The sequence below is a fragment of the Poecilia mexicana genome, unplaced genomic scaffold (assembly GCF_051168715.1).
Source record: "Poecilia mexicana isolate PSO_F unplaced genomic scaffold, ASM5116871v1 scaffold_8, whole genome shotgun sequence".
NCBI lineage: Eukaryota > Metazoa > Chordata > Actinopteri > Cyprinodontiformes > Poeciliidae > Poecilia > Poecilia mexicana.
Window position 1 is genome coordinate 10,942,170 of NW_028263377.1, and position 18,764 is coordinate 10,960,933.

General features: G+C 39.7%; 1 protein-coding gene and 1 long non-coding RNA gene across 2 annotated transcripts in view; both read right to left on the bottom strand.

Annotated features, from left to right (window-relative positions):
• Positions 1-18,764, bottom strand: part of cacna1ha (calcium voltage-gated channel subunit alpha1 Ha) — a 59,793-nt gene that overhangs the window by 30,332 nt on the left and 10,697 nt on the right. Inside the window, exons 4-7 of the mRNA XM_088007663.1 lie at positions 18,396-18,720; positions 1,533-1,616; positions 1,189-1,451; positions 70-187 (exon numbers count right to left, since the gene is read on the bottom strand). Coding sequence (XP_087863789.1) covers positions 70-187; positions 1,189-1,451; positions 1,533-1,616; positions 18,396-18,720 — 790 coding nt within the window. The remainder of the gene's footprint in view (positions 1-69; positions 188-1,188; positions 1,452-1,532; positions 1,617-18,395; positions 18,721-18,764) is intronic.
• Positions 9,342-15,241, bottom strand: LOC148157976 (uncharacterized). Its single transcript, XR_015764083.1, has 2 exons — positions 14,739-15,241; positions 9,342-11,069 (listed from the first exon to the last, which is right to left on the bottom strand). It is a non-coding gene; the product is annotated as an uncharacterized LOC148157976 (long non-coding RNA).

Consider the following 18,764-nt stretch of genomic DNA (forward strand, 5'->3'; position numbering starts at 1 on the left):
TCAGAAAAAAAAATAATAAAAAATTGCCTAAAACAGAGGAGTAAACACAAGGGAAATAGAAAAACTCACCTGGAATACAGTGACAATGGCCCAGAGAAGCGAGTCAAAGTTTTTGCGATCAGGAATGGTGTCTCCGTTCTCCATTCTTTGACTGAATTTACATCCGAAGAGATGCATGCCGAGTATACTGCGGAAACACAAGAAATGCATTAAAGACCCTCTGAATGCAAAGGAGCAGACAATGTTGATGGCACCGCTAAAACAGAGGAATCCAATCGAAATAAATTAATCTTTTTTTCAGTGATCTCACACTAAAAATGTCAAAATACAAGGTGTTAACACCCCTTAAGTTCCTTTTAAAATAAATTCGCTTAAAACACTTGGCCAGAGTTTTTAGAAACTTCCGATTTGTAATCTATGACTTTCAGTTTCCTCATGGTAATGATGTGACACAGGAAACCTCTTCCTCTTAGCCACATGTCACTAGCCTGGATAAGGATCCATGTTCCTCTTGTCCAAACAGAATGAGTTGGATTCTTAAAAAACCCTTTAAGCCTCACTTGGTTAGAGAACTGGAGCAAAAGATGGCATGTTGGGGGTCACTAACTCTCTAAACCAGCTATCCCGCTCACTGACTGGTTGTTATGGGTGGATTTCAGACAAAATTTTATTTTTTGTCTTACCATCACAAACGTAAAATATGGATTTTTCAAAAATCTTCTGAGACTTTAACATAAATAATGTTATCCCTGTCAGACTCGGACATGCTGTGGATACTCTGTGAGCTGATTCGGCTGTAGACGGTTGAGATTTCATAGCTTTTTAGCAATTTTGTTATTCTTCTCAACTTGATCATACTTGGGCTACCTTCAGTTTTACAATGACAATCTCAGGCATTACTGTTTGCAAGCATATTAGTTGTGTATTATAATAGTTCACAAGGATGATGGTGGCTCCTTAAACTCTGTTTTATTTACCACATATGTTCAAAACTTGGATCTGGGAATGATATTGAACCAAACTTAACAATGTACTCATTCAAAACCAGTGGAATTTCCTAATTGAGGTGTTCAGGGACCGTGCTGTCTGGAAATAACAGCACGCATTCCAACAATCTTTCAAGAAAGCAACGGCATCAATGCATGGACAAACAAGCAGAAGGGACAGCAGATTTCCCCGTTTCTGCACCTGAAGGTGAAGATGAAGAGCATCAGCAGCATGCAGAAGGTGGCCACGTTGTCCATGGTCTTCATCAGCACCACCAGCTGCCTCCTCAGGGCAGGCAGAAAGCGTACGAGCTTCAGGACTCGCAACAGGCGAAACGTCCGCAGGACCGACAACCCTCCGTCCGCTTGACCTATTATCTCCCACACACTGAGAAACACAAACAAAACAAAAACAAAACAAAATAAAATAAATAAAAAAAACAGCTCGTCTCTGAAATGAACAAGTGAGCAACATTACCTTATGATGACGATGATGCTGTCAAAGATGTTGTAAGGGTTTCTGATGTATCCAAACAACCCAAATGCCAGCAGCATGAAGCCCATCTCCAGCACAAACATGCTGGTGAAAACAATGTTGCTAATCTCCAACACATCAGTCAATTCATCGGGCTGGAGGGGGAGAGAAGGAGAGAGAGAGATTAAAAGTGAAAAGCAGAGTCGAGAGGAAAAAAGAATGAAACAGACAAAAACCAAGCAAAAAAAACAAAACAAAAAAAACAAAAAAATTATCTTTTATTGCTAAACTCTAAAACTCTTTTGGCTCCTTGTGACCTGAACAGAGAAATTATCAATCAAGTTCAGAGCTGCGGTCAGGCCACATCAATCAAAGAGTTCCAACCGCACCGATGCATCACTGCTGATTTACTGCGCTCACCTCACAGTATGGTCAATGATCCAGAAAAGATTTGACTGAGCCTCCTTCTGCCCCTCATGAAGCATGCATTCAATTCTTTTATGGAAAATTCAGCAATTTTTGACTCAGCTAAATGCATTATGGAACCATGCGTGGCTTGAGGTAAAGGTTTTGGAATAGTTTCTCGTAATTAGTGGTAACAAATTTGTTTACACTTTTGCTTTAAGAAAAAGCACACACACACACACAAAAAAACATTGAGATATTAACCTACGTAGCTGAAAAAATGGAAAGGAGTATGCCCTAACACACAAGATGTATAGCAAAAAATGTATTACAGAAAAATTTGGTTGTTTCTTAAGTAAAAAGTACAAGCGATAACAAAGAAATTAGTTATTAAATAACATGTATGACACAATAGAGGGGTGACAAACAGCTGCAAAGCTAAGATGTTGGACTTGGACATTTTCTCAATGTATTAAATGTTTACAGCACATTGTCCTTTTTGTTTTATATTTGGATATATATTCAGTACAGGAAGGTTCATTTATACATATAGAAAATTGAAGCACATTCAACATTGCAAGCAGTGAGAACAGCTCAAACTGTACAAATATATTTTTAAGAACCCACTTCTGCAGAAATTTCAGTTGCATCATTTTGATCTCTTTTGCTTCTCATATTTTGCCTCCAGTTTTTCAGCTGGACAGTATCATCGGCTCTTGGCAACGAGCTTTATGCAGTCCCAAAAATTTACATGTAATGAATAATTATGATCCCCATATGACTGAATCTTTCTTAATCATAAATTCTTAAACTCTGCTTTCTGCCCCAAAGTGGGTGAAGCCCCGAAGCCTGAGATCCAAAAAAAAAAAAAAAATCATCTCATGTCGCGCAAGGGAGACTCATTAAAAGATATTGCATTTCTTTTCATGTGGGGATCAACAAACTCTGCTCCTTGCGCTTGGCGATGCCGAGTCCAGACCAGTGGAGACAGAAAAGGAGATGGAAAATGTTTAAGACTAAAGCGGAAGGGATTAATTTACAAAAATCCTATTATGACAGATCAGAATTACCCTTTTAGTCCCATGGGTAATTCTGTTCCTCCATCACCCTGAAAATATATACGCGATATGATTAACTGGATAAACATTTGGATTCTTCATAAGCTGCGTGGAAACGAGCAGCGTTGCGAATTGTGTGCTGCGGAGCGCAGCGTCACTGATGGCGAACAGCAAACACAAAATCGAACTGGTTTCCGAATCGGGAACGTGACACAGTAGCATAACCATAATTTTAGGGTCAGGACAGAGGAGGGCATCTCCCCTCACTTTTACATCAGGCAATTTTTGATTCCCCTGCAGATTCTGCCACTCAAAAACAGTGATAGGCCATATTAAATGGATACAGGTCGAGCACTAGTTCCAAGAAGAGAACGAACACTCAAGGTGAAGCTTTAAACCGCCTGTAAGCTCTCCGGTTGGCTCTGAAGTTTCTCGCTAATGTGTCCTTAGTCGCCCCTGCAGTCACTCCGTCTTGCTGCAAAAGGCACATAAATGTATCTGGCCAGGAGTCTGGGTGGCCTGGCCAGATAGTCGTTAACATGTTGGCCGTTTCTTTGAACGGATCAGACAGATTTTAATATCAGAGCTTCCACATACAGTAACGTCTGAATCTGTGTCTGTGCTTCACTTGTCGTTAGTGGTAATGCTTTTATTCATGCTCATGTTATATAATTGCTTTATCCTTGAAAAGTGTCTCAGTTTTATTAAAAGTCCAGACAAATAAAATGTGGCGGTAATATTATTATTATTGTTGTGAACTGTAGGACCACAGCAACAGCAACACAGCCTCAGCTTAACGCCAAAGAAATACTTTTTCTTTCATTCTTTTCTTCGTTTTTTCTTTTTTTTTTTTTTTACTTGTGTGTTAAATTACACATAAATGACAGTACCAACCAAATCTATGAGGACTGCTGGTTTTCTTGGTAGTAAAATGCACCCCCCCCCACTCCAAATAGCAGTTTGAGTGGACTTATGTATATTCATCTTCAAATGGCACTTTACAGTCCATTCAGTGACAAAACTATGGCTCACAAAGTAGGTCAAATCAATGCAAAACAGCTGAAAAGGCACAAACATGTGAGCTGAAGATAATGACACATCAATGCTTGAGTTGTTTAGCTGATTTTTTTTATTTTTTTTTTTATGATCCAGAACTATTTGGGGAAAACTAATTTCCACCTCCTGGCCTGGTAAAAAAAAAAGACAACACTGCACAAAAAGCAATTCTGGAGTAGTTTAAGGATCAGAAAAGCAGGATTTAGAGATTGTGCTATTATATTAACACCAGCATCATTTCATTTAGTACTATGTTCCCTCAGGTAATGATTCTAAACTGTCTTTATTAGACAAGCACTTTCATACACAACGGTGCGTCTAAACACAACACTGTTACCAGTGCACAAGAGGTTAGATTTTGAATATTAATCATCTTAAACAGCTCTGAATTTGACCTTGCTTTTTGGATATAAAGATGAAAATCAGAACAAGATGAGAGATTCACACCCACACATCCGGCTTTTGTTGCAAAGCAAAGAGTTGTGATGTTGCTCATGTATTTCGGCTTATGGGACAAACACAAAGAGGCACATCAGTCTAAGACAGGAACAACAATTTGTTGTGTGCAAATTTATATCAAGTCAGTTATCTAATATTTTTTCTGGTTCTTTGTTTTTATGTTTTCCTTTGGATTTAATCACAATATAATTACATCATCAATAACATCACAATAGACTGTATCCCTCAACAAATCAGACTTATTGACAATAAAATGACATATTTGGTATCAATATGACACTTACTAGAAGTGGTGTAAATTGAAGACACTACATTTGAGCACACAAGCTCGTTTAAACTTTAAATGTTTGACATTTTAAAGTTACGTCTGCCTCTGGAAAGATTTAATTTGTCTGGTAAAACAAGGTTAATATGAGTCATAGATAAATCTTACCACCCTCTATCAATGTTTGAGTTTTATTTTGAAGTAAGAGAGGAAGTAGCTCTTTAGTTGTTTATGTAGTTTGACAAAATCTACTAATAAAAGGTGTGTGTTAGGCTGGCGAACAACATTTGGTTACCAAATCCATGAAGTCTACAACTTCTGGCAGCATCCCAGGTACCGCGTGGAGCAAAAAATGTTAACAGAAGAATAAATTAAAACAATTTGTGTAAGAATAAAATACTCTTACTGTGGCGAGCCATTAGGGGCTACTGATGCTAAAATTAGGATGCAATTTAATGCGCCCTACCTGTGGAAAACAAAACAAAATAAACTCCACTGTGAATTTTTTAAATTTTTTTATTTGATAATTTCTCACTAAAGAGAACTTCTTAGATTGAAAATGGCAAGATTATTAGCTTTGAAAAATGCTTACGCAGTATTGACTTACAGTGAAATAAAAAAAAAAAAAAACAAGTGTACCTCTAAGTTTGAGTCAGTCTAATATACACAACCAAAACACACTAACTCGACACGCCATCAGTTCAAGGTCTCCTACATTCATAGAGCCTCTATGGACACAGATTTACAATGTCAGGCTGAAAAAAAATTGGCTAGGTGTCACAAATGGAGGTAGAGGGGTGCTACAGTGAGAAGGAGCTCATAAATAACACTTCACTGTGTTTACATGGGATGTAGTATTGCCCTAAAAAGGCAACGGCTCTCCCAGTCTTTCCCCATGTTTACATCACAAAGACAAAAGTGCACACGTTTTGCCGTGAGAGAAAACTGAAGGAGACTGAGGCGAGGACAGCAAAGAGGAGAAAAAAAATTTTAAAAATCAAAACCCGGCGTGAATCACATCCGAGGACCCGCACAATCCAAGTGTAAGCCAGAAGGAATAATAAAAAAAAGAGCACAAGCCAGGAACCTGACACCTAACTCATGTCAAGGTGTTTTTATGTATGAGAAAGAGGAAAAGTTTAGTGAAGAATGGTGCTAAACTAATTTTGTTTTGATTTTAAGACTCATCTAAAACACATCTGTACTCCCTAATATGAAAAGAAACATTAAAAAAACTTTATAATGTGTTCTTTTATTATTTTCTTTTATTCTTTTCCTCTTTTCTTTTTGTAACTTGCCGTCAAGCACTTTGGTCATCATTTCTGTTCCGAGCATACAAATAAAGTTGAACGGTTTAGTGACCCGTCCACCCTGGTTTCAGACAAACAAATGCAACTTACAGACAATATGTCGCGCAGAAACACAATGTGAATCTCACCTGTTCGTGGTACTCTATTCCCATGCTGAGGGTATTGACGAGGATGGCGATCATAATCCCCCGGTTGAAGTATTTACTTTCCACTATTCTCCTCAACTTTTCCCTGAAGTCTCTCCAGGCCTGGACAGCTCCGTTCCTGCACGCAACAACCCCCCGGCGTCGGAACAGACTTCTGATTCCCCGTAGATCGCCCCCCTGGAAGGTAGATGTTTCATGACGCCAACGTGTACTGAATATTCAGTGATTACCAATGCTTTAAAAATACATGAAACGCTGATCAGAAATACACAAGCGTACATGCTAGAAACAAACCAACACGTTATCCGAGTTTACTACGTTCCCGACAGTATCGGCACCTAATCCTGACCTGCTGGAAGTCGCGTAGTCCATCAGCTTCTCCTTTGCCCCCCTCCAGGTCTCCTAGTTCCAGTTCCAGGGTCTCAAGGCTGCGGGCACACAGAGGGCAGCTAAGTAGCTCCAAAAGCAGAGGGCTGGGCACGACGCCTGCCAGCTGGATCAACAGCCTCTGGCGACCTTTAGACAGAAAGTGATAGGAATGGTCAGAACTCTGCCGAAGGAATGTTTCTGGCTGTTTTCATCCTGTGGGCTCTTTGGATCTTTAGTTATTTATATTTGTGTATGAGTACTGCTGGCAATAGCTGTTTAAAAATAATCTGATTTACATTTTGAAGGTTAAACAGTCTATTTGGTACTTAAAGTTAGCAAATTAAAAAATACTGACTTTTATTATTTAGGCACAAGTGGCCTTTATTCCACAGCCACCCATTAATCAGCAGTTGTGGAAGGGAAAGTGGATGCCAGTATCTGCCAGTGTCCTCAGAGTGAACGATAAAATCTTGAAGTGAAATGTTGCTTGCTTTACTGCTATCAAAAGTTTTGAAGCGGGCGGTACAGCCCTGTTTAAAATCTCAAAACTGGAGTTGAAAATTCAACTATTTATCTTTCTTGCTGCTTGATTGATTGTGACCAGGTTGCAACATGAGCTTCGCAACACAGAAAGAAGACCAACAACAGAACAGAGCAGGCGAATTATTGAAAACAAAGGCCGAAGATCCAGGATGTTCATTAGCTGATCAAAAAACATACTCCCAAACACCCCAAAAGAAATTCTTAGAACGAACCATATGTCTGACGGTCATTGTGAACTGCATTGTTGTCCTGTTAAAAACCCAGTTATGACCACATAGAGGAATACCATCAGCTAATAAGTATTGCCGCTGCTATATCTCCAAGTAGCCATATGTGGTTTGACATTCTATCAAAACCTGAAACCTCACTGTTCCATTGCAAAGAACCCTCCCAGATCCTGATGTAGAGTATCTAGTGAAATCTCTGTCAAATCTGTACAGCTGAAATTTAATTTTTTTCTTTTTTTTTTTTGTCAGAAATCGAATCTTTCTTCCAACTTTCAGTGTCTCAAGTGTCGTGATGCCTTGCAAAATCAAAAGGGGGCGTTTGTAGATTGGGAGAGGGGGCGTGGCCCTTGATGATATTGTTGTTTTAGTCCCTTCCTGGTAAATGTTGTCTTTTGATTACTGGGTGCAGTCAGCCTAATTAAGCACCTTAATTAGGACTTTTTTTTTGGGGCGGGGGGGTTCCTCCCACACAGAGCCAACAGACACTAGCCGTCACGGTAAGCACTGCAAGTTCATCCTTCATCATCAGTCTGGGTATCCGCACTCACCTTCTGTTCTCTGACTTAAAATCAGTGTGGAGAAAATGCAAAGCACAGCTGAAAACGAACAGAAGCCGAGCTTAGCGACTGGAAACATCAGCTCTTTAAAAGCAGCTTAAACAGCAGGTAATTTATTTATTTTTTTCAGAATGCTGCCTGAGATAAATAGTGTAGCAAGAATCTGCACCATATTTTAAAGTCTGTCAGTAGTCAAAGTTTTAGCTGCTGACAATTGATGTATTGTTCTAGTTTGAATCAAACTCTTGAAAGAATGGGCATGCTACCAGAAATTATGTTTCCTACAATCCTAGAATGTTGCCTTGTTTGGTTAGTTTTACATTTCAGAGCCAGAGTAAGTGCTTCTCGGAAGGGTTCGGGTTGGAGATGGTTTAGCAAAAGTAAAGAATTTACAAACTGAGAAAAGACCCAGAATGCGTGTGTGTGTGCGTGGGGCTGAGGGGGGCTGAAAACATGCATGCTTCTCATTGCTGCTGTTAATACAGTCTGTGTGCTGAAACTATTGTAATAGAGAATAAAAGTAGTTCCGTCAGCAAAATTTGCAGTTTGTACATTTCTTGAGCGAGTCGTCAAAGTGCTGCGTCGGCAGATTTAACGAGTTCATCTCGCTAGCTGGGCAAGTGGATACGGCGAAGGAGATCACATAAGAAAAATTCGATGAGGCAAAAAGTGTTACCAAACAGGTGACTGAAATTAACTAACACACCTTTCACTTTGTACCAAGCCTCCTGTTGATGTTACACAGAGCACACAAAAACTCTGTACTGGAGACGGATGCAAAAGTTTGCCATTATCAGTGGGTTTTATGGTTTCCATGAAGCCACTGCTTACCCTTAAACCACAATGGACAGACTCCTCAATCACCTCCAGTTTCATGGATCCCATCCTGCAGAGCTTAGAAGCGAGCAGCTGATCGGACAAGCTAATCAGACTGGAAATCCTCAAAGATTTTTACCGATATATGTTTTGCTGATATAGTTCGCATGGCATAAACACACACAAAAAGAGGATGCATTGCTTTAAAGGTGACTCCTCTTTCAGGCCAGCCTCACGAAACAGCAACTACTTAGTCTGAATTGACTTTCCCATGATCCCTTTCCCCAACATCCCTAGGATGTTGAGGAAAAGCGCAAAAAACACACTGGAACTGCTGATGTGTTTCAGCCCCTGGTGTTTCTGCCCTTTCCCCTTCGTCACTAATATCTTACTTGAAACTATCACACGCCACAAAATAACGGCTCTCTTCTGCCAGGCACTAATCTCTGCAAACTTAATCACGTTTAGAGTGTCAGCAGTCAGCAGTGTGAGAACGAGCGGGTCGTCACTGGCTGTCTCACCCCATCAGGACATGAACAAACAAGTCTATCATGTCTCCTCTGCCTTTTTTTTTTTAATGTTCTTATGTAACACACAGTGGTTGTTCTCCACCGTTTTTCCTCTTCTTCACGCTGTCTCCTGAGAGCTTCTGTTTTTTTACTAATCTAATTTATTTTTCTCTCTATGCCCTCTTCTTGTGGTCTCTCTCCCTGGATACCTCATTTTTAATACTTTATGCTTCTCCTTTGAACCTCTTCTCTTTCATCCTCCTTTGTTTTATTGTGTTATTTTTCATAGATACCGATGCATACCTGCTTGTGCTAATTTCCCAAGTCTCTGATACGTTCAGTACACTGTGTTGACCCAAGCCTTTTATCCACCTCTCTGAACTGATCACTGTATCACTCCGGACAAGGATTTCTTGTCGCAGCTCTAAGTGGCCCGCGCGAAAAAGCACACGGTCTGCCTCTGTTCAGACTCAAAGAGGATTGATGTACATTAAGTGTGATTGAGATGACAGAACCTTCAGAACACTTAAATTTGTGGCTGTGACGTGATACATATCTCAGGTGAAAACAAGCCCCGAGAGAGGGGAAAAATGAAGAATGTATTTAAAGAAGAAAGTGTTTATAAAGTTAATTCCAACCTTTTATCAATGCATTATTTCTTTTTTGCCTATATGGCTGCATTGTGTGTGTGTGTGTGTGCGTGTGTGTGTGTGTGTGTGTGTTTTTCTTTTCTTACTGTGCTGCCCCATGAGCTGGTAAAGCTTGTTCAGCTGCTCTGTGTGCTCGGACGCCGGGTGGTTCAGCGGGTGTTGCTCCGGACTGCGCCCGCACTGCTTCGAGTGGGGAGGTGGCGTTTTACTGCTGTAGCTGCACACGAAAGACGGCAGAATGGTGGGATAGTTCATGCCCCCGTTCAGTCGCCCGAGCAGCGCTCCCATTCCCTGAGAGACGACGGCAGGACCGTCGCCGCTGCCGCTTCCGTTTGTACTTCCCCTCGGAACAGAAAGGGTCTTCATCTCCAGCGCCTCCACCCCTTCAGCGTGGCCTTTCTGGTCCGTGTGGTCGGCGACTGTGGCGTTCGCCGTGTGCTGCCCGCCGTTGCTGAGGTGACAGTGTTGGTGCTGATGGTGCTGCAGGAGGTTGTATATTGGCCGCAGCCACAGTGCAGTGCCAGGTCCCGATCCCCTGCTGGAACCTAGGCCGTGTCCATTTCCACCACTATTGCTGCCGATCCCGCCGCCGTTAGGGTTCACCTTTTTGCGCCGTTTGCTGATCAAAAGAGAAGAAAATACATTAGAGATCATGGAGAAAGAAACTTCCACCTGTTGATGAATGAAAGGAGTAAAAAAGCTTGGATTTATTTACATTATATTTCAGTAAAATTAAAAACCAGTACTAAACTTGGCCTGAGCTTTCATGCGTTCTTGGCGACAACTCTTAATCAAGACTGAAGATGGAAAAAAGTTTCGCTAGAACTGGTGGTTGGATCATGGAGCCTAGCTAAACGGTTGTTAGCTCCCTGTTTCCATGACGATGGAAACAGTGAGCTTTGTAAATCAAACCAGTTGCTTGAACAAACTGAAATAATGTTGTCTACTTCACGACTCGAATGAATTTCATTTAGAAACAGGAAGAAGCCTACACCATACCTGTGCCATCCATAGTACATCCTCTGCAGCCTGCGCCTGAACTTCCTGTATAGATGGCTAATGTATCGTAGCATCTCCTCATAGCACGAGCCTGGCTCACTGTAACTGGCCAGAGTCGAGTCATTCGACATATAGCGGGCACGCTGCTCCCTCATCAGGGCGTTCTCTCTTTGCTTTGTCTCAGAAAACTGGGTGGCGATGACCACGAGGCACAAATTGATCATGAAGAAAGAGCCCACCTGGTTGGAGAAAGTTAAAAGGAGATGTGGAACAACGCAAGCCTCGGTGTCGTTTGTCGTTTTCAGCTCATGTTGTTTCTGATCAGAAACAACATAAACCACACATAAAAATTGACTGATTTATTGATACACACAACCTGAAAGTAGCTAGAATACAAAAGTCAATCAGACTTTTAAGATAAATATCTCATCTAAGAAATTGATGTGATTTTGATTGGCCGTTGAAAAGCAACATAGTGACAATCACTTTTACTAGGGTACTGAAATTAAATTCAAAATTAGTACTGCGCATACCCAGCTATCAAAAACATTTTTCACCCTTACAGGTATCGCCTGATTTTGCTGTTTGATCACACTTGCGTGAAGCAAATCATTCAATAAATTTCAAAATCGGACAAAGACAACCTAAGTAAATGCAGAAAGCATTTTTGAAAGCATCACGAAACATGACAATTTCATTTAAAAAAATTAAAAATACTCAAATTGGAAAAGTAGCTTCCCCTCCCCTCACCTTGCTAAATGATAAATTATCTGTGATTATTCAGGAGAGTTTCAAGGCCAAAATCATTCTTGGCAAAAAAAAAAAAAAAGACTGTAACTCAACAGAAACATAACCCAAAGTCAAACAACTTAAATCTTTAATTTTCCTATTTATTGTTTGGCATTGATTTTTCTCCCATTATGTAGCTGCATCTTCTTAATTTGCTTGCTGTAAACTCTTCTTGCAGGCGTCTTTTGCTCATGCCCCTTTTCTCCTCTACACTACATATTTATTTGCGGAGCATAATAAACACTTTCTATATCAAAGAGCAAGCTGGAAGGGAGCTCAGTATAAAATATAGACCAGGCTTTAAGGTTTGAAAAGTTCTCAAAAGACAACAATCACAGCAAATTACACAAAGCGAGAAGCCAGCAAGTTTTAATAGAGGCAGTTATGCTGGGAGGGAAGCTTAGGAAGTTCGTCTGCTCCCTTTCAAAAGGTTATTCCAGGTTCTCCAAAGCAGATTTAAAATCCAAGATCACTAATCTCTTGTCTGTTTCTGCAAAAGTGAGCGTCTTGTTTTTGTATTTTTTCCCCTGTTGGAGTGCTGATCATCCATCTTCATTTTTGATCTGCCGTCTGCATCTTTCTCTACAAATAATCAAATGTTCTCTCTTGCAATATCAATCATCTTCTTAGCCGTACTCTAATTCGGTTGTCACAGATAACTACATTAATGCTAATATTTCCATAATCTCTCAATTTGTTCAGACTTGTTCATTCTTGTCTCTTCCACCTGCCCTCTCTTTATTTACATGTACAATGCCTTGCAAAAGTATTGATACACTATTTGTTAGAGATTTGTTATGAAGTGGATGGAAAAGGGTTCAGAGTTCCCAAGCAAAATTAATGAAGTCTGAAAGAGACCAAGATGGAGCGAGTTCGAATTAATGCCATACTTTACGGATGGTTCCCTGTTTGTAATTGAAAACCATAGAACATTTTTTTCTTTAGCTTCACAATTAGGAACTTGGTTTTGTTGACCACCTACAATTCCAATAGGATGCACTAAGGTTTGTAGTTGTTCTGTTGCAAAACATCAAAACATTCAGGATGCATAAACACTTCGCAAAGGCACTGTAACTGAACTCTCTCGTCTTTGACCTTTCCTCGAAATGCATTTTCACCAGCTGCTGCGCTGTCACATAAGGATGCAAATACATTTCATCACAATCTTGCTGCTTTAATCTGCACCCAACCCACAGCGTGCCACAGCTTCTGTTGGCTTTTATGAAACCTGTCTTTTTAGTCTTTCTGCAGGTGAAAAATTAGCGAGATCAGCACAGACAGACCCTCAAGAGAAGTTTGATTCCACTTTCCTTGCTTCAGCTGCACACCGAACTAGTTTTTGTGCTGCCCTTGTACATTGTCCTGTACATATTGCCAAACTCTTGGTCCGCTGCCATGTGCATTCTCATAATACCTGTCCTAAAAGAACATTTGCTTCTTTCTTCTGATCCACTTTACATTTTGTCATAACCACTTCCAAAGCAAACACCACATCTGCAGTGGCTTTCTTGGCACGAAACCAACTAGCTGCCATTTACTACCTACTGCAAGTTAAGAATGGAGCTGTCCTCAGAAGGTGCCTTGCCTTTTAAAAGATAAATCAAACCCCCCACTTTTTTTCTCTCTCTCTCTGTGACTTTATAGGATGTAAGGATAATACAAGTGCAGATCAAAATAGAGCAGAGCTTCTTTAGACTGTAAGTAATAACATGGAAACACCAGAAAGATCACAGGAATGAGCTGATGGCTCCAACAAAAAGGTGTCACTTTTTCCAGTGACATTATTCTACAACTCCAGGTATAGGGAAAAAGAAAAAACACAATTCATAAAAAAGAAGCTATTATGCCAAAATCAATACTTTCAAGAGTCGTAAAATGTTGCAGCTGAAGACATTCTGCTGGTTTTTATTTGGTTTTCACGGCCACAAGAGTTGTTAAGAATAAGTACAAGCTGAGGGCTTTTCCTGAATAACCTCGAAGCAAACGGCAACTGGAGGCGCAAGTTAGTGACCCCCAAACACCTGCCAGTGAATGTGCTGGAACGTTTTAGTATTTGGCATTAAATCATATGCTGAGTGATATTCGCTTAAATTTAAGCTGGAAAAAATATGTTTGTTTTTCTTTTTGTAAAATGTCCTAAGTTTTAAATTTGGGATATCAAAATTGAAAGGAACTGATCTGAACTGAAATCAACGATAAATAAGTACATAAAACGTAATCTAACACACCTAGACTGATTTTAGTTCATTTAGGTGTGTTAACTAAAATTAAGTGAGCTCAGCTGAACTAAACTTGAGTTTAATCAGGTTCAGCTGAATGAATTAAATAAAATGTACTGACTGTAGTGCAGGTGAAGTGAAGTGTAGTTTGAGTTGACTAAATTAAACAAAATATTGTTGAGCTAAACCCGAACTAAACCAAACCGAGTTGAATTGTTCTGTATTGAATTTAACTCAGTTGGACCAACAACAGTTGAACTGCACTGAGCTGAGCTGAATTTCATTCAAATGAATTTAATAAAGTTGGAATTAGATAAAGCAAGTTAGCCTAAATTGCATTAATCTGAAAGGAGCTGAAGTTAATTTGATTTGAGTTGATTGGCAGCATCTACTTAGCTTTGTTATATTATGTCAAGTAATGAAGATTTATGATGAATTAAAATGGTTATATTTTTATTTACAGCAGCAACGTTGTAGAACTGTTCATCTCCTGATAGAAAGCGGGTTTAATAATCATTCAATGTCCTGTTTTGTCTTCAAAATCGTGTCTTCGAATAGTAAACAAAACCTTCCAATCTGTCAACATTTGTTTAATACTTGCATATAGCCTAATGTCTGTTCTGTTTCCGATCAGTTAAACCAAATCTCTAGGTTTCGATCCATCTGTAATCACTATTAACCCACTAACAGCAATTTTTCTCCTTAAAAGTGTATAGGATTAGTATTACATGTATAAATGCTGCATCTGCAACAACCTGGAACTGAGTCTATTTAGATTAAGACTGTTTAGCACAATATTAAATAAAAAACCAAAAATCTACTGTTCCATTTCTATAAACCCATTTGGATGTTGATCAAAGATAGAAAAAAATAAAAATAAAAAATAAAGGTGGTACTTACAATAATGAGCAGTATAAAATATATAAAATTGTAGAAGGAGTGGGCATCCATGACATAATACATGATGTCCACCCATCCTTCCAGTGTGATGACCTGATGACAACAAAAAGACAGAGAGAAGAAATTTGTAGCAGCGATATAATAACCAGCAAACCAGGGGAAAAAAAAAAAACATTCCCTACAAACACGAAACCTAAACAAGCTCAAAAGTCCTCCCAAACTCTTTCAAGTGTGTGCGTGTTTTGTGCCAGGAGACTGGAAGCTTGTATGCTAATGAGGAGCTGAGATGTTGATACTTGAAAGCAGTGAGTCAGCTCCGCTGAGCTGAAAACACGCTCGCACCTCCACATCAGCACCATAGGCCGGCATGAAACCTTACGCCGAGCACGGCAAGAACGTGCACAACAATGGCATGAGCGCAGCGTACAAGTGTAACACAAAAACACATGTCGAAAAGCAAGTATTTGGAAAGATGTGCATGAATAAGAGATTTTGCACCAGTACCGTAGGAGATCTAGAAAACGCCAGTTTTATGCAAACAACAGTAGAGGCAGCAAACATTTCTTTTTTTAAATAGAAGAAAAAAATGCAAATATTTTAGTAATACACACCTGCAACTTAGAATTTAATAGTTTGTTTTTTCTTACAGAAACACATAGAAATAAATGTGGTCATTCTGTATATTACTGAGTATTAAACATTGCTGGGATTCAAAAAGAACATCCAGACAAGTCATTGAGCTGGAAAATTTGACCTGTAAACAGCAGTGCTTATAGTATCGTAACTTTACAAATTAAACAAATACGTTTTTATTTGACAGCTGTTGAGTCATTAAGAGGTTTTTCTGAGTCATTTTCCAACATCGGAAGCATTAAGTGCCTAAACTAACAGCCAACCAAGGAGACTAGTACTCAAAAAAGCAGCCAAGAGGCCAGCGGTAACCCTGGAAGGGCTGCGAAAACCGTTTTGCTTCGATGCAAACACTGAAATGTGGCTGGAAAAAACAAAAGCACAAATCACCCTGAAAGACACAGTGGGGGAGAAAAACGTCGGCGCTGTGGGAATGTGTTTCTTTAACAGAGACCGGACAGATGGTTGACTTGACGGGCAGCTGGATGGAGCCGATTGCGCCGGAGTGTTGGAGGAAACCCTGTTAGAAGCTGCAGAAGGTTTTAGAGCGAGGCAGAGGTGAATCCTAATGCAGGACAGCGACCCTGAACATGCAGTCAGAGCGACGGTCCGGTTGAAATAAAGTTCAAGCATAGAGATGAGCATAGAAATTGGCGATGGATGTCATGAGTTATAGCTGTTTTAATCTTTCTTTCATAAAAAAAAAGAGAAATGTACAAAAAAAAAAACATTTTGAACTGGGTTTGGTACTAAATGTTTTGGGGGGAAACTCTACATGAATTGCTTTAGTTTTGGCCTCTGTGAACTAGCTTTTGTCAACAGTGAACTTGTGAATTTATATGGCCTGGCTTGAACAATTTATATTTTATGCCATCCAGGAAAACTTCAGACGGTTTCTCTGCTTAATAACTCAACCAACAGTATCCTTAAAAAAAAACAACAGTAATTCATCAGTCAGCCCACACAGTGATTATGTCTAAAACACTCCTGCTCATCTAGTTTTTCTTTATCTACCTTGGCTAGGCTTGCATCATTCATCAATTTCATTTTCCAGTAGTTTTCTTTAATTTGACTCTCAGTTCTGTCTTTTTCTTGCGCTATTAATAACAGTGACTCCAAACTATAATTCAAAGAACTGAAACGTTGTTATCAGTTAATCAGTTTTCATGCTACTATCCTTTTACTTTAAAATATGCTCTTTACAGATTTTCAGTCTGGGTTTACCGACATTGTTCACTTGGTTACAGGGAATCTTGATATTTTGAGACATTTCATGTTATATTTTACGAGTGTTATCCAAAAGGAGTCATTTACTCTCATGAAAACGGCTATGAGTTCCCACGGACACAGGCAGTGTTTTAGTCTTTGAAGTGACTTTTGGGAAAGCGTGAAATACCTCAGATAAGTTCAGAATATACGCTGAATCTTAGACATATAGAAAAGGCAAGACAGGATGGCTTACTGCAACCACAAGGCCTTCACCTGCTCTGTTACTGTGCAGCTTCGAATTCAACAAAGTCCAATAATTCTCTTTGGTGTTAAGATCAAAAGATGAGTTGTACATCGCAATTTAAGTGACTGCATGTGGAAAAGCAAGACAAAGGACGTTAATACAAGGCAGGCTGCAGATCTACACAACAGGCCATTGAAAGAATTTATGTAACAAGCTAAATAATCATCAGTATAATAAAAGACATTTTTTCAGTCAAAACACGGATGATCTCATCCAGGAACTTGCAGAGATATTATGTGAGACACAGAGAACTCAATTCATTCCCTAATATGACAGAGTCTGCAACTCAAAGGGGCTGCTTGTCGTTACTGTGAAGCGCAAACAGCTCCATGTTGTGCGTAGCGTAGTTGCTAGGAGACTGAAGGGAGCTACAGGTTTTCAGGCTGTTGATGAAATACACATTTATTGTTATGCTCCTTTTTACTCTTTATAGTAAGAGGAGGAGTGCGAACGTAATGATGATGATGATGATGAGAAGGGAGGAGAAAGAAGTCACAACATGACTCGGAAACCACTCCAGTCAGTTAGGTGTACAAGTAAAAACAGATTTTGTTTCAATAATGTCTACAATGACAAAGGTTATTTTTTATCTTGTGTGGCTCAGTTTCTGTTTCATCTTTTTTTTCCCCAAAATGTATTTTACCCTCCCTGGTATCCACTCATATTGTATCCCTACATCTTCATGACTAGTTCACTCCATTTGTGGTTTATAATTTCATTTAAATCACTTTTTGCATTTTTCAGTTTTTTCTTTCACTGCTGTACTGTGTTCTGTTCAAGTTAGAATATTTAAAGTCCTCAATACTTTGAATTGCCTTGTTGCTGAACATGTGCTTTATAAATAAAATTACCTTACCTTCTGCAATTTTTGTGACCTGTCTTTCTTATCATTTTCATTTACAATTAGCTTAAATACTGATTTAGCTGATATATACTATAGAAAGTTTCTGTCTTTGCCTTTTTTCTCACCCTGCATCAAATTTCACATGAAATGCCCTTAATGCTTTGAAAAAAAGAGAGAAAAGAATTGCAACCATATAAACAGTGCAAGCAAACAGGTGAATTCAGAAGCAGACACAATCAAATGCTTAGCAACATAAAATAATCTCAACTAAGACTCAAATATTGTGATTGCTAAAGCATGCCACATAGAAAAAAAAAATTCAAATGGCTTCATGAGCTGAAAACACAGAGGGAAGTTTTGAGATGGATGAATAGGTCTGGGCATGGGAGCATTGAGAACTTGTGTTTGGAGTCATTTGAAGATAACACTCTTTGAGAAAGTAAACTGCAAGTCAAAGCACATTAGAAGCAAAGCCACATCCATCACTGTGACTCGGGTAAATTCACAAGAACGGATGAAATACGAATCTCGGCAGTACAGAGAGTGTAAGCTTACAGACTGCAATAAGGAAAAGCCTGAGAGGGGAAAATATACATTTTCCATCCACAATCCGGCAGGATATCCGGAGCAGCAATACGTTTATGAAAACTAAGTTAGTGCTTCATCTCACCTGGAATATGGCTATCCAAGCGTAGCCGATGTTGTCAAAGTTAACTGCTCCCTTGTGGGGGTTGAGGTCCCCGGGGCGGCAGACTTTGTAATACTGGTTCCAGTTAACACAGCTGCTATTGCTTGACCCGCCCACTCCAGGTAGCGAACCAATCAGAGCAGAGCTTTGGTGGGGAGGAGGAAGCGAGCAATCCTCTCCTCCCTGGGTGAAGGGCGGCACGTCATGGCAGCGCAGCATCCCGTTCTCTCGGGGAGCCGAGCAGATGAACGGGCTGTCTTCACCTTCCTCAGACATGTAGTAAGGATGCATGGACTGGTTGTAAAGTCTGGTTTGGCACAAACAAAACAAAACAAAACAAAACAAAACCAA